Genomic DNA, 13959 nt, shown 5'->3' with positions numbered 1-13959 from the left:
AGATTATTCAATATATTTTGATTTTAAAACACCTTTATTGCTTCCCTAGTTATGACTCCTTTCTCATTTCCAGTACTGTTGATTTGTGCTCTTTTTTTCTTGACCAGCTTTGCCAGATGACTAGGTTTAGTTTTGTTGACCCTCTCTGTGTGTTTTCTTATTTTTTTCTTTTTTTAAACATCCTCACCACAATCTGTGCCTTTATTTTTTTTGTCATTTATTTCTCATCTTAGTTTTATTACTTTTACGTTTTTATACTCTTTGACTTTATCCTGTTCTTTTTCCAATTTAAGTTGGCTACTTAGTTATTTTCACCAAATTTTGCATAATAAACTGCAAAAACTTTAATAGCGTTTAACATAAGCATTATCGCTTACTCATCTGAGGTCTGGTTAAGTATCTGTTGATCTTGGCTGGACTGATAGATATGTTTCAGATTGGCTGTTACCTGATACGTGTTGGACTCAACTGGAGCAACAGGATGACATCTGCCTCTCATTACCCTGCTGGGAACAGCAGGCTAATCTGGATGTATCTTCTCATTGTGAGGGCAGAAGCATAAGAGAAAGCAAGATGCTTAAACTTACAGCCATCCTAATATCGCTTCTGCCCCATTCTCTTGGTCAGAACAAGTCACATGGGTTAGGAAAATATTTTCTACCATTATGAGAAGTACTCCAAAGTCATGTGACGAACGACATGGAAATAAGGAGAGGTGCTAAGAATTCAATCTACCACACATCCCACCCTCAATACTTTGCTTTTCCAAACCCTTTATAACAGAAAAGTTACAAGAATAGTACCATGAATACCCCCATAGCTTTCACCAAGATTCCTCCTTCATTCACATTTTGCCGTATTTGCTTTATCTCACACTTTATTTTCTTGTCTGAATCTTTTAAGAGTTAGCCAGTGTTATGACATTGCCGCCCTTATGTACTTTAAGCATGTATTTCCTAAGGCCAAAGACATTTTTCTGTATACTCACAACACAATCATCACACTCAGGAAATGTAATATTGACACACCACTATTATCTAATTATGATATATATTTAAATTTCTCCATTTGTCCCAATAATATCCTCTTTGGCTATTCTTTATTTTCTCTTTTTTAAATGCAGCCATTTATCAAACAAATATCACAAAACAAATGTGATATTTGTTTTATCACAATATATGAATTCCTAACAATCTCTTTGACATATAAAATTGCACATTAAAGATCCCAGGGCTTATTGAAAAAATGTACTTAAGAGACACAGCATGCAAAAACGTCATCTCACACACACAGAACCTTATTGAAACAGTAGCGCAGTTTTATACCTATTAAGTAGTTAAAAAATGCATAGGTACTTTACCTTGAAAAAGATCTGAAGTTTCTTTGTGGAAGTGAGCACCAGAAGGAAAGTGGGTGTCAGAAGGGATGTAGTTTGTGAGTTAATGTGAATTAGCAGAAGGAGAGTTCTCTGAAATTGGATGGAAAGTTGTAACACCACGTGTGATTGGTTATCACTAATAACACTTATGGTGAACTGAGGTAGCTGGTACATGTTTGATTTGCGTGCGTGTGTGCATTTTGCGTATTCTAACAGCTCAGTTCATCTGGGTACAATTCTCTGCTTTCACCTAATGTTTCACACCAAAAAATAGTATATAAGCAAATGAGAAATTCATGTTTTGCTAATGTTGTGTCGGAACAAATGTGTATATATGTATTTTTTAAAGCTGTAACAGAAGTGACAGTATAAACATTTGCATCTAAAACTGCCCCTCTTAAGATTGCTTTAGCTGCATCCTACGAATTTTGATAGGTTGTTTTTGCTATAATTCAAGTGTAAGTATTTTTTGATTTCTATTATGGTTTCTTTTACCCCAGACTGAGAAGTACACTTTGAAATTTCAAGTTTGTGGTTTTCTTTGTTAGGGTATTCTTTTGTTAAGTGTTTAACTTTATTGCATTATATTCAAAGAATGTGGAAAAATGTGGAAAAAAATATAAAAAATGTGAACATATTCTTTATTTCATGTGACTGTCTATGTGGCCTAGTTTGTGTTCAATTTTTGTAACTGTTTTACTTGTGTTTGTGAAGAGTGCATTTTCTAATTGGAGAGTCCTGTTTCTCTAGACGTAAATTACCGTGTTTTTTTCTTAGCTTAATTTTCTGTGTGTTTATCACTAATTCAATCCAAATTCTCCCTCAATTGTTTAAATCTCCTCTTAAGCTTATTCAAGCACATTGGGTTCTCTATCAATTTCATCTTGAAGAAATTTATCCAAAATCCATCTAATATGCTATAATTATTTTCCAGGTCCATTGCACAACTGTCTTCTTGGACTCTTACTTCATTCATCTCTCTCATGTTAGAGCTCCCTTTCTTCTGTGTATCATTCTGACTCCTTTCCTGGTTTATTTTTCATTTTGGTGAAATTCCTTCTTCGGTAACATCCTGAAAAAATGTGCCTAGAAGCTAAAAAATTTTAGACCACATATGTCCAAAAATGACTTTTTTGTTTTAATAGTTACAATCGTTGGATATAAATAGTTTCCCCATAGCTTTCAATGCAGTGCTTCATTTTCTTTTTGCTTCAGTGTTGCTGTTGAGAAGTCTGCTGCCTCGTCCCCTTCCAGTCTTATTTTGATCCTATCTTGTTTTTGAGTTCTGAAATTTTATGAGAAAGTACTTTGGTACAGTTTTATTTTCAGTAATTGTGCTGGACATTCAGTGGGCCTTTTCATTCTTAAAATTCATGTTCTTAGGTTCTAGAAAATTAATTTCAATTAAGTATTTTATTTATTCCCCTCAATTTCTCTATTCTGACTTCCTGGAACTCCTGTTGTTAATTATGGGACCTCTAGCATTATTCTTTAAATTTTAAAATCTTTTTTGTCCTATCCGTAATTTTTATTAGTCTTTTTTCCCATAACTATTTCTTATAACATGGTGTTTTTATTCATAGATGTAATGTGTTTTCTCATATATCCAAGAATATCAATGGTAGTTTCTTGAAATTTTATTTTCTCCCTGCATAGTTTCTATTTATTCAAAATTGCTTTTTTCCTCCTTGTTTTAATTTCTCTCAATGTTAGAAGCTTTTAAAAAATGTCTACTGGTCTTTAAATACCATATTTAAGGGTATACTGCTAAAAACGTGATTGAGAGCTCCAAGTTCATGTATGACGTTTGTTGTGATTTTCACAAATAAGGGGTCTAGTTTGTTTCATTCCCTGATGAAGGCTTGGTGTCAGATTCTTGGATCTTTTCTTTTTGATTTCCCAGAAAAAGACTCAGCTAGGGACCTGGAAGTTCAGGCAGTGAGTTGGAAAAAAGGGGCTTGCTGTCTATAGGGAGTATGTAAAATTGACTTATTGCCCTGAAAAGTAAGATACTTCTTTTCAACTGTGTCCAAACACCTCTTTTTAAACTTCTTTACTGAGGAAGAGTGGCAGTACCTCGCTTGGATTTTCTAGCTGTGGAGAGTGAGGAGGAAATCAGGGAGGCTTAACTCCTAAAATAGACTTTTCAACCAGTTTTCTCTTTTTTAGCCCCACTTTCACCCCCCATTTTCAGAGGCATCTGGTGCTCCCAGTTCCTGAGCCCTTTGGTGATTATGCAGAGTTAGTAGGTTTTGCTTGTTTGTTTGTTTTTGTTGTTTTTACCTAAAGCCTATTTAGGAGTCACTTTTCTTGGAGTGTCAATCTTACATATGCTTTCCAGCTTTTAAGATTTTATTTCTGTTTGTTCCATTCCCATGTTCCTATTCTTATGGGTTTATGCCACTTTAAAAAAATTACTGTAGTTTCAGTGAGGTTTGGGGAGAAGAGAGTAAGGTGCAAAATAAATGTGTCCAGTCTACCATTTCTACACAAAACCTTAAAATACATTTTAATAACTTAGAAATTTTAAAGAGTATTTCACATTCATCAAAGGCTCTTCAGGGTAAAAGGTCAAAACTGTAAGACATTATTTGCTACCTTTCAGTCGTGTACAGGGAGTTTTCCAAAGATACCTAATGTGTGGTATTGCAGCAGATTAAGTGTATAAACCAATATGAGAAACCCACTCTTTTCTCTTGTCAGACTTTGAAGAGATTTGAAAAATGTGAAACAATGCCTCTTTTCACTTTTTTCAGGAAATGCATTTTTATTAAAAATATCTTATGTGATGGGTTTGTTATTTTAAACTTGTTTATAAATATGTAAAAGTCTCAGTTTTCATATTGAATATGGTAAATGTCAGTAGTTGTAACTCACATAAACAACTCTTTGGGTTCCTCAGTCATTTTTAAGAGGGTAAAGAGTCATGAGATCAAAATGTTTGACAACTTCTGTTCTGGAGAACCCTAGATGTAAATTGGAAGTGGAACATGAATGTAATAATATAAACATAACCAACACTCCACTAGTCTTATCTTTACATAGGACAGTAATGTAATTTAATCCCCATGTTTATTAAATGTAACACCCCTGTGGTTTTATTTCTCTTTTATTTTCCTTCCTAGTAATCCTTAGGGCAACTAAAGGAAGCTACCAGAAGTTAATCTATACTGTTTCTCCCTAAAGCATGTATGTTCTAGACTCTGCTGATTTAAATAATGAGAAATCAACTTAAGAGCCAAATGTTAAAGTGTGCATTTTTGTTCTCAAGGGAGTAAAAATTGGCTCTTAAAGAAAAAAGTTGTTTTTTAAATTGTTTGTTACATGTAAACAAATATATAGTTTAATCTGTGGTATCAAAATTTCATTGGGGATGATGAACAATTAGGAAAAAAAGTCAAAGGTCTCCTTAAGAGGGGACAACAATGAAAACCACCGCAAGAAACACTGTGTTAGAGATCCTTTAACCTCTTGCTTATTTCTTCTATCCTAGGCTTGCCCCATAACACACACTATAGAGCAGATGCAGTAGCCACAAATAACTTTGTAGGGATCTAGTAGCTCCCTTAAAGGAGGTGAGGCATGTAGCAACCACAGAGCTTGTGTCTGATCTCAGTGGGAGACCTTAGGTCTCACTCAGCTCTAGCTAGTTGCCATGCTGGAATGTGGGCCCAAAGTTGCCAATTTTTTTTTTTTTAAAGAAAAGCCAGAAACCCAAGTTTTTATGTAAAATATATGACTTCTAAATATTAGAAATTAATTCAAATATTTTTTGAACAATGTGCACATCAAAACATCCATGAGCCACTAGTTTATGAACAGACACACATACTAGTGTAGTCTCTTCTGGTATGGTGGAGTGTGTCTTTAATGTATGACTCCTTTCAGCATCCTCAACTCTGAATCATCTTGCTCCTCTTTGAAAAACTTCAGTTGATGGGCCACCACCTGTCTCAGGAGACCAACTTGTTCTGTTTTTGGTTTACTCTGATGGTTTGGTAAAAAACAGGAGTGTCTCTTTGAAACTTTAACCTAGTGGTCCTAGTATGACCTGTGAGACACACAGAATAAAATTAACTCCTCTCTTATGTGACAAGCCTCTAGATTTGTGAATTTGGCTAATTTAATGTAATTTAATCCAAATTTTAAAAATTGGATTTACAAGTTAATTTTTATTTCTCCAGAAATGTATCACATAGTAGTTAAGAATGAACACTCTGAAGTCAGACTATGAGGGTTTGAATACCTTCTCTGCCTTTTCCTAGCTCTGTGATCTTATGGCTTGTTATTTCACTACTTTATGCCTTGGTTTGTTAATTTTTAATATAAGCATATTACTATAATTTACCTAATTACTGAATAGGTAGTACATGTAAAGCTCTTAGAACAACACCTAGCCATGTGGTAAGTATTCAGTAAATATTATTTAGTATCCAGATTAAGCATCCCTAGTTCCATCAGTCATTCATCAAAAAACAGTTTTAAATTTTCTCACCCTATTTTGCGTACAGGTTACTCATTAATGGAAGCAATATGGTGCATTGCAGGAAGACGTTTAGGTTTTGTTCCCTGTCTTTTCCCCTCTGTGCCATCTCCCCCCAAACTCATCTTCAAACCAGATTACAGTGACTTTTATCTTTGTCTGTTCATATGTGTATAAATATAAATTTATGTGTATAGACAAATTCATTCATTCTTGAAAGAGTGTGGGAACAAAAACCATTGGTTTAATGGGGGAAAAAGTGTAGGACTTTGGTCAGATGCCAGTCGCAAGTACCAGGTCCCCAAGTCTGTCCAACTTGGCTACAAAGTTAGGGGTTCTCACAACCCCCTCCTCAGGGTCAGTAATTTGCTGGAATAACTCACAGAATTCAGGAAAATACTATACTTATTATTATAAGGTATTATAAAGGATACAAATGAACAGCCAGACGAAGAAGTACCTAGGGTGAGATCTGAAAGGGTTCCAAGCACCAGAGCCTGTCTCTGTGGAGTTGCAATGTGCCACCTTCCCAGCACATGGATTTGTTTTGCAACTCAAAAGCTCTTAGACTACTGTTGTTTAGGAGGTCTTGTGGAGTACATAGACATGATTGATCAAATCATTGGCCATTGGCGATTGGGTTCAATCTCTATGACCTTTTATCACCTCCAAGACTGGGGGGTGGGGCTGCAAGCTCCGTCTCTCTAATCATGGCATGGTCTTTCTAGTGACCAGTCCCTATCTTAAAGCTATCTAGAAGCTCCTCAGCCTAATGTTATCTCATTAACATGAAAAAGGCACGTATGTAGATTTCAAGGGTTTCAGGAGCTCTGTGCTAGGAACCTAGGACAAAGATCAGTTATTTTTATTATACCATACTTGTATGCCTGCCAGTGGCACAAACTGAATTCAAAGACTGATCATGAATCTTAACATCCCTTTTGATTGAATGGTTGCATCATCGAATTCCAAATTTTCTTTTTCATGTTGATTCCTAGTTCATGTTGGTTCAACCAGGAACTAATCCCAGGTTTTAATTGCTCTAATCAAAATCACGTGTAAGAGAATGTTTTCATTTCTAGTAGTCCATAGTTCTCTGTCATTGTCCTCTGAATCATCTAGCTGGTCAAAAGATTGGAGAGTATAACCATTTCAGATCTGTAAGAAATATAAGTTCTTCTTTATTTGATGGATATTTAGAAGAAAGTTAATTCTCCTGGGTAGGGGCCTAAAGAAAACTTCCCCTTCATCCTCTGAAGGTTCACTGAAAATCAACTGACGAACAGCAGATTTGAAATGGCATACAAATTTATTAATGAAAGGGAGGTGGAGAAATGTGGATGATTTTAGAGGAGGGTTGTAAATTATTTTTAGGGGAATTCAGTGGGCTTGAAGAAGATGCAGTGGCCTGGGACAAAGTCTGTTGAGCCTGCAAAGCACTCAGTGGTTTGTGACAAAAGTTTCTGCCCTATGAGTTCAGTTAATAAAAACTCAGGGAGGGAACTGTTAGAAATGCTTGTTCCCAATGCCACAAAGAAATAGCACTCAAACATAAATTTAATTTTCACAGTGAGGCAATTTTTACTTTCTGCAGAAAAGGTGCTCCTCACAGATGGAACAATGGTGAGACCACACCTGGACAGGGGAGGGGAAGGAGTTCTTGTTCCTGATGCAGGTAGCCCCTGCTGCTGTGTCGTTCCCGTATTGGCTAGGGTTGGCCCACACAGTCTGAGCTAATTCCGATTGGCTATTTTAAAAAGAGCAGGGGGTATGAGCCATAGTGGTAGGGTGAGTAGTTTGGTGGGAAAGATGGTTAGGAATAGGTAACTAAAGGTGACTTAGGTCAGAGCAGGTCACCAGGGGTGACTCAGATAAAGCAGGTGACCGGGATGAGTCAGGACCGACCAGGAGACCAGGGAACAAATGTGAACTACTGATGAGGACTGGCGAGAAAGTTGTTTACTGAAACTTAGAAGCAAGGGGGTGAAGAGAACCAGGGAGTTGAACTTTAAAATGGAGAATCAAAGAATAAGAGAGGTGAACATACTGACATACTGATTCTTTGAAGAGAAACTTGGGGTTCACTATATTTAACAGGATCAAAGTTAATTTGATTCTTCTTTGGTGGATCTGGACTTTAGACAGATAAGGAAACTTCACAGAACAACTTCAAACTGTGCTTTGGGAGAAAGAAGATCAAGAGATGGGAAGGAACAGGGGAAGGTCAGAGAGACTCTGAGGCTTCTTCCTCAGCATGTCAGAGTGCCGCAGTTTGGGGTATCAGTTTCTGAGCCCCGACACCTGCAAAAGTGAGTCTCTGATTGGGATTATATGTATAATAGTGACATGATTAGGCAAATAAAAGGCTTTAATTTCTGTGTTTACGTCGAAGCTGAATCATCTTGGGTATAATGTAGGCAGCTTCATCTCATGTTCCATGTTGACCAGCTACAATGTCATTTGTTCGTCATTACATTTAACAATGCCAAGAGGGTACAGAAACACGGATTCCCCTCTTCTCCAGCATCTCTATCCCTGCTTGAACTTAAAAGATCAGGAATAGCTTTACCTTTGGGCTTCATGTGGATTGAGCTAGGGAACTTATCTCTGATTGTTTTTATCCTCACATAGAATCTATTTTGTACCATGGAGGTTTGGGATATAATGGGATTGTGAGGTGAGATGAAAGTGTGGATGAGAGCAGATTTGTTTCAGTGTTCATCTGGGAAAGATTGGGGTGTTTTTTCCTGGATATCTGAGAAATAAGTTTTTCTACCTCAACTTTACTGGGAAATTTTGCTGTGGAGTTGGTTTTGAACCTAGTTGAGTATCCCCTGACACCCCACCCTACATCCTGCACTGTGGCTGCAGGTTTTCTGTCCTTTCTCTCCCTAGGAATTAGTATTTGCCCTCACTTCTTAAGGGGAAAGGAAAGGAAAGGATTAGTGAGAGCCAAGGTCTGTGAATATGTGGCTACTCAGTAGGTGAGTGGTTGTTTTGTTGCCTTTAGTTTACCAGCTTGCTTTTTCTATTGCTTTCGTCTGATCACTTACTAATTCTGTTAGTTGGAAGTTAGTAGAGAGGACAAGGTAGTAAGTGCTTTGGTAGTAGAATACAATCCCCACCCTCTCCCTTCTCCCTCCTCCCTCTCTCCAGTTTTTAAATCTGCTTCTGTATGCCAGAGGATACAGGCCCTCAGGAAATTTTTTTTCCTTCAATGCCCTATTTTCTAGGAAAAGACACCTGAATTTCCATATGTTTAATTAAATGAGTCTTAAACCCTGAAATGTGGAGAGGACCAATTGTGGCTTCTGTGTTATAAAAACATTTATTTAGAATCTCTCTTCATTTAGCATAACTATAGAACCTTTTAGATAAGAGTCTTAACGTGTGTATTTCTGTGTAACTTCTCTTTCCATTATCTCCCATCTTTATTCAGTAAGATAAATAGCATCTTTTAAAGAAATTCTGATGAGGTAAATTTAAAATATTTACTTAATTAAAAGATGAGAAATATTTTTAATTTAAAAACTATTATAGAAATTACTTAATCTTATAATAATTAATATCTTTAATGTTGATTTTATATGTTGAAAGTCTTTGGATGACTTTTTAAATGCTAGCGCTTGTCAAAAAATTATTAATTTGTATGTACTGTTATTTTTTTATGGACTGAAAAAGGACATGTCTTTGCTTACCATACATGATTCATTTTGTTTTTCAGTATTGAATTTTCTGCTGCTTTACGAAAAATAGAAGACAGATATTATTTGAAATTCTTCACTGCATGCCTGGTCAAGTATTACTTGCCCAGATGTCTTTTTAAAATAACTTTTAAAACTTACTAGGGAATAGAGGAGCTACTCTTGCACTATTTAAAACTAGCCTTGATGAAATGATGCTATTGCTGGATGAATTAATACTAATATTTTCTCCTACAGAGAGCTGCCAAAAATATGACTATATTTCATTTAATATTTTAATCAATATAAACTTTTTGTTTTTATAAATAAAAGTTTGTATTTTTCAAAATTTTTCAGAAACACAGCTGATGAGTCAATGTATATTTTGATTTACGTTTTGAATACTTTTTATTATTCCTTCCAAAACAGACACTCCTAGAATATGCAGAGAAATGGAAAACTTCAGAAGATCCTTTACCTTTATTGGAGGTATACACAGTGGCTATCCAAAGTTACGTTAAAGCCCGACCTTATCTTACCTCTGAATGTGAAAATGTAGCCTTGGTTCTGGAACGCTTGGCATTGTGAGTAGACCTTTGAGTAAATAAACTAGATTTAGCTTTAAAAAAGAACACAAAAACATTAAATCTCAAGTCTTATAGTTTAATTTTAAATAGATTAGTTATGGGGAATCTGCTTATGATATTAGAATTACTGGTTCTATTTTCCTTTGAATTTTAATAATTATTCCTCTCCTTACCAATTTTTTGTTTTTTAGAAGCTGTGTTGAACTTTTACTGTGTCTGCCTGTTGAGTTATCAGATAAACAGTGGGAACAATTTCAGTCACTGGTGCAGGTGAGAATCTTTAGATTTAATATAGGTATATCTTATGTCAGTTTTCCTTACTCTTAAAAAAATTATTCAGTTAAGTTTTAAGACATCTCAATAATGACAGACATTAATTACTGATCTTATTAACACTAGTGTCTTACATATAGTAGATCTCAACAAGTGTTTGCTAAATAAGATAGATTGAATAATCTTTATGATCAGATAATTAGGGCTTTGTAAGAGCAGCAAGGGAACACAAAAGGAAGTGCCCTCATTTGGATTTAGAAACAGTTAAACTGGTTTCTGAAAGTCTTCAATGTGCTTTATAAGAATTTCACATATATCATTTAATCCTCATGAAAATTTGTGTGGGTAGGTATGGTTTCCCCATTTTAAAGGTGAGGAAACTGAGGCTCATACTCTAAAATAATTATCTGCCCAAACTTGTATAGCTAATATCACATAGTAGTTATTCAAACTAAGGTTTTTTATTCCAAAGCCCATGCTTTTTCTCTGGCCTGAAAACACATGCTTTGTCTCTTTTATTTAGTGTTGTTATTCTGCTTACATGCGATACTACACAATTTAGCAGTTAGTTGTCTTGGAGTATTTTCAAGAATATTAAATTTTGTTTCAAGCACTAGAGCTGGATGTATTATGGCTTCAATTAAATTTTGATTAATTGGTTAGTTAAAAAGAATGCTCCTGCCAGCTAGTTTCAAAGCTATAGCTCTTTCTCCCCATTTCTCTATCCAGAGTTCTTAAAATATCTTTAGGCCTTAAGATTTTCTGTAAGAAATTTGTTAAAGAGGTATAGCCTTAAATTTTAGAAGCATGTAGAATAAGCTATAGTTAAGCAGAGAAATAAACTTTCCTATTTTAATATTAAACGTTAAAATCTACATCAAGTGCAACAGGCCCTTGAAGGTGGAATTCATCTTATTTAATGTCATAGGATTCTGCATAATGTCTTACATATAACAAATGCTTCATAACTGTTTGTTGAAATGAAAGTGTCTTGTCCTGTTTGTCACATTGCAACTAACTTTTTGATCATGCATATTCTACTTCAGATATCCGTAACTTGTATCTTAGGTTTTTTTTTCCAGAAAGTATTTTTAGGTAAATTATTTTGAAACTTACCGTTTGCCATTCAGATACACCCTACTACAGACTTAATATGCTTAACCAGAATTCTAAATGCTACTGATTTTGTTTGCCAACATAAGATAAAATTTTACACTTTCCTTTTTGAAACAAAAGGACTAGTTAATACCTTTTTAGATGGATTATGAAGGAAATAACTCTTTACATCCCTCTACATTCAGTTACTTAAAACTTAATAAAGCACCTGAACTTGTTGGAATGGGAATATTTGTATGGCTTTGAGGATTAGACTTTTTGTTTGAAAATAGCATGCAGCTTTGAGTTTCTACAACACTTTGTTCCCATTTCTGAGCTTCCTCAAGCTTAGTTTATGCCTAACAGCATTTATTTTCCCTGTGTTTTAACTATTTAAACATTTCTTTACCCCACTAGAGGACAAACGCCGTAAAGTCAGGGACTAGTTGCTCTCTTCTCTAGAACTTTGTTCATAGAAATTTTCAATATACAGTTTCTGAATTGAATAAAAACTGTTAGTCTTCTGTGGACTGAAGACTATGCCCCTTTCATGAACACTTGGAAACAACTAGCAGGCAAGGTTCATCGTCAGCTTTAATGTGAAACTGCCAGAACTATACAATGAATAAATGAAAAAAATCGTGCATTTAGTTATTTTCTTTTTGTAATTCCCTTTTATTGGAATATGCGTAAGTTGTCACTTAGTTCATTATGTGAATCTTTTTATTAATGGTAGACTTGGGGGAAAACTTTTTTAAACACAGAGGATATAAAATGTGTAAGTTCTTTTATGCGTATGGATATTCTGATTGCTTCCTTGAGGAATAACGTTACTCCTGGCTTAGATTTTGGGGAAAAGAAAATATAGACTTATTCTGTAAATACATTATATTTATTTAAGATTTGTAAATGATTTCTTATCCTTGAAATTCATCTTTAAATATTAGAAGTAAAGGAATTGAGTACTTTTTAATGTGATGTGAAAGTTTTAAGATAAAAGTCTTTTCAGAAGTTTAGTATTATATTTAAAGCCTGATAAGCTTGCTTTTAAAAATCTGTTGTAATTCTTTGGATGTTTATTTAATATTTATAGGTAGCTCATGAAAAGCTGATGGAGAATGGCAGCTGTGAATTGCATTTTTTAGCTACTCTAGCTCAAGAGACTGGGGTGTGGAAAAACCCGGTACTGTGCACTATTCTTTCCCAGGAACCATTGGATAAGGATAAAGGTAAATTTTCGAGAGAGAGAGAGAGAAAGAAAAAAAAAAGAATAATTAGACTAGAAAAAATAAGTGTTAAAGTTGTTTTGATATAATTTATCTCAAGATATTCCAAAGAAGGACCATTTAATTAAATATCTTCTGAGGTGTGCTTGAGGCCCTGCGCCTTTATTTTATTTTGGGGAAGATGTATTTATACGATTATAGAATCATAGAATAACAGATAAAGTAGAATTTTTTCCCAACATCTTTTTAACAGAGGAATTCCTTCTCTAACTTCTGACAGGTGGCAGTCCAGTTTATATTTGATAATTTATTTGATAGTTGGAGAAACAGAAATAGGGTGATTAAATGCCCTTCCTCAAAATAGAATAAGAAATCAGTGCTAGAACTCTTTAAGTCTTTTGTCTCTGAGATTAATATGCTTTCTCAGTTTATTGCTCAGTCTTATTCGATCCCCTGTGTTTTTCTTATATGAGCTCAGCCTGGTATCCTATTGAAAGTAGGTGGCTAAATTACTTATATGTATAGCGCTTAATGTTTTTTTAGAGTTTAAAATTTGTATAGACCCTGAAGAAAAGTACAGTTGTCTTCTAGATACTTTTCTTGAGATTATTTAGGAAAGTGTGCCCAAATATCATCCTAACCTTTCCCAAGGTATTTTGGGAAGTAAATTTTTTAGAATAATTGTAATATATCTAATGGAAAAATCTTGTATTTACCACTGTAAGCTTCTTCCGTCATTTATTGCTGCTTTTCTTGTTGATCAGTGGCAAATTCTAGGAATTTTTGCTATGTGATAGCAAGTTATGAAGGCCATGAGAAGGGAGTGTTAAGTCTATTGCTTGTGAGCTCTTCTGGTACTTTGATATTTACCCAAAGCCTTCCCAGCCAATCTTCAAACTTCTCTTTAGGTTGGTTATTCCTACTTGATTTCCGTCTCCACCATTTTCTCCATGTTTTCTTGATTGTTCTAGTAGTGTACCTGTTTCTTAGCTTTCACAAGAGGTTTATCTTTATCCCCTGTCTTCATGGATATCCAAAAATTAGCTACAGTGTTCTCAAGACCTTGGAAGGAGATCCTTTCATTACTTAATAATAGTAATTCATTTATTTATTTACTTATTTATTGAGACAGGATCTTGCTCTGTGGCCCAGGCTAGAGTTGAGTGGTGTGATCATGGCTCACCGCAGACTCAACCTTCCAGGCTCAAGTGATCCTCTCAGCCTCCCGAGTAGC

The 13959-nt window shown here is 35.0% G+C and overlaps 1 protein-coding gene across 1 annotated transcript in view; it reads left to right on the top strand.

Annotated features, from left to right (window-relative positions):
* The window catches only part of ZNF292 (zinc finger protein 292), a 104442-nt gene that overhangs the window by 48137 nt on the left and 42346 nt on the right, over positions 1-13959 (top strand). The window contains exons 2-4 of the mRNA XM_077999684.1: positions 9974-10128; positions 10323-10401; positions 12593-12728. Of these exons, the coding sequence (XP_077855810.1) occupies positions 9974-10128; positions 10323-10401; positions 12593-12728 (370 nt within the window). The remainder of the gene's footprint in view (positions 1-9973; positions 10129-10322; positions 10402-12592; positions 12729-13959) is intronic.

Source organism: Macaca mulatta, chromosome 4 (assembly GCF_049350105.2).
Source record: "Macaca mulatta isolate MMU2019108-1 chromosome 4, T2T-MMU8v2.0, whole genome shotgun sequence".
Lineage (NCBI taxonomy): Eukaryota > Metazoa > Chordata > Mammalia > Primates > Cercopithecidae > Macaca > Macaca mulatta.
This window is presented reverse-complemented; position numbering and strand designations above follow the sequence as displayed.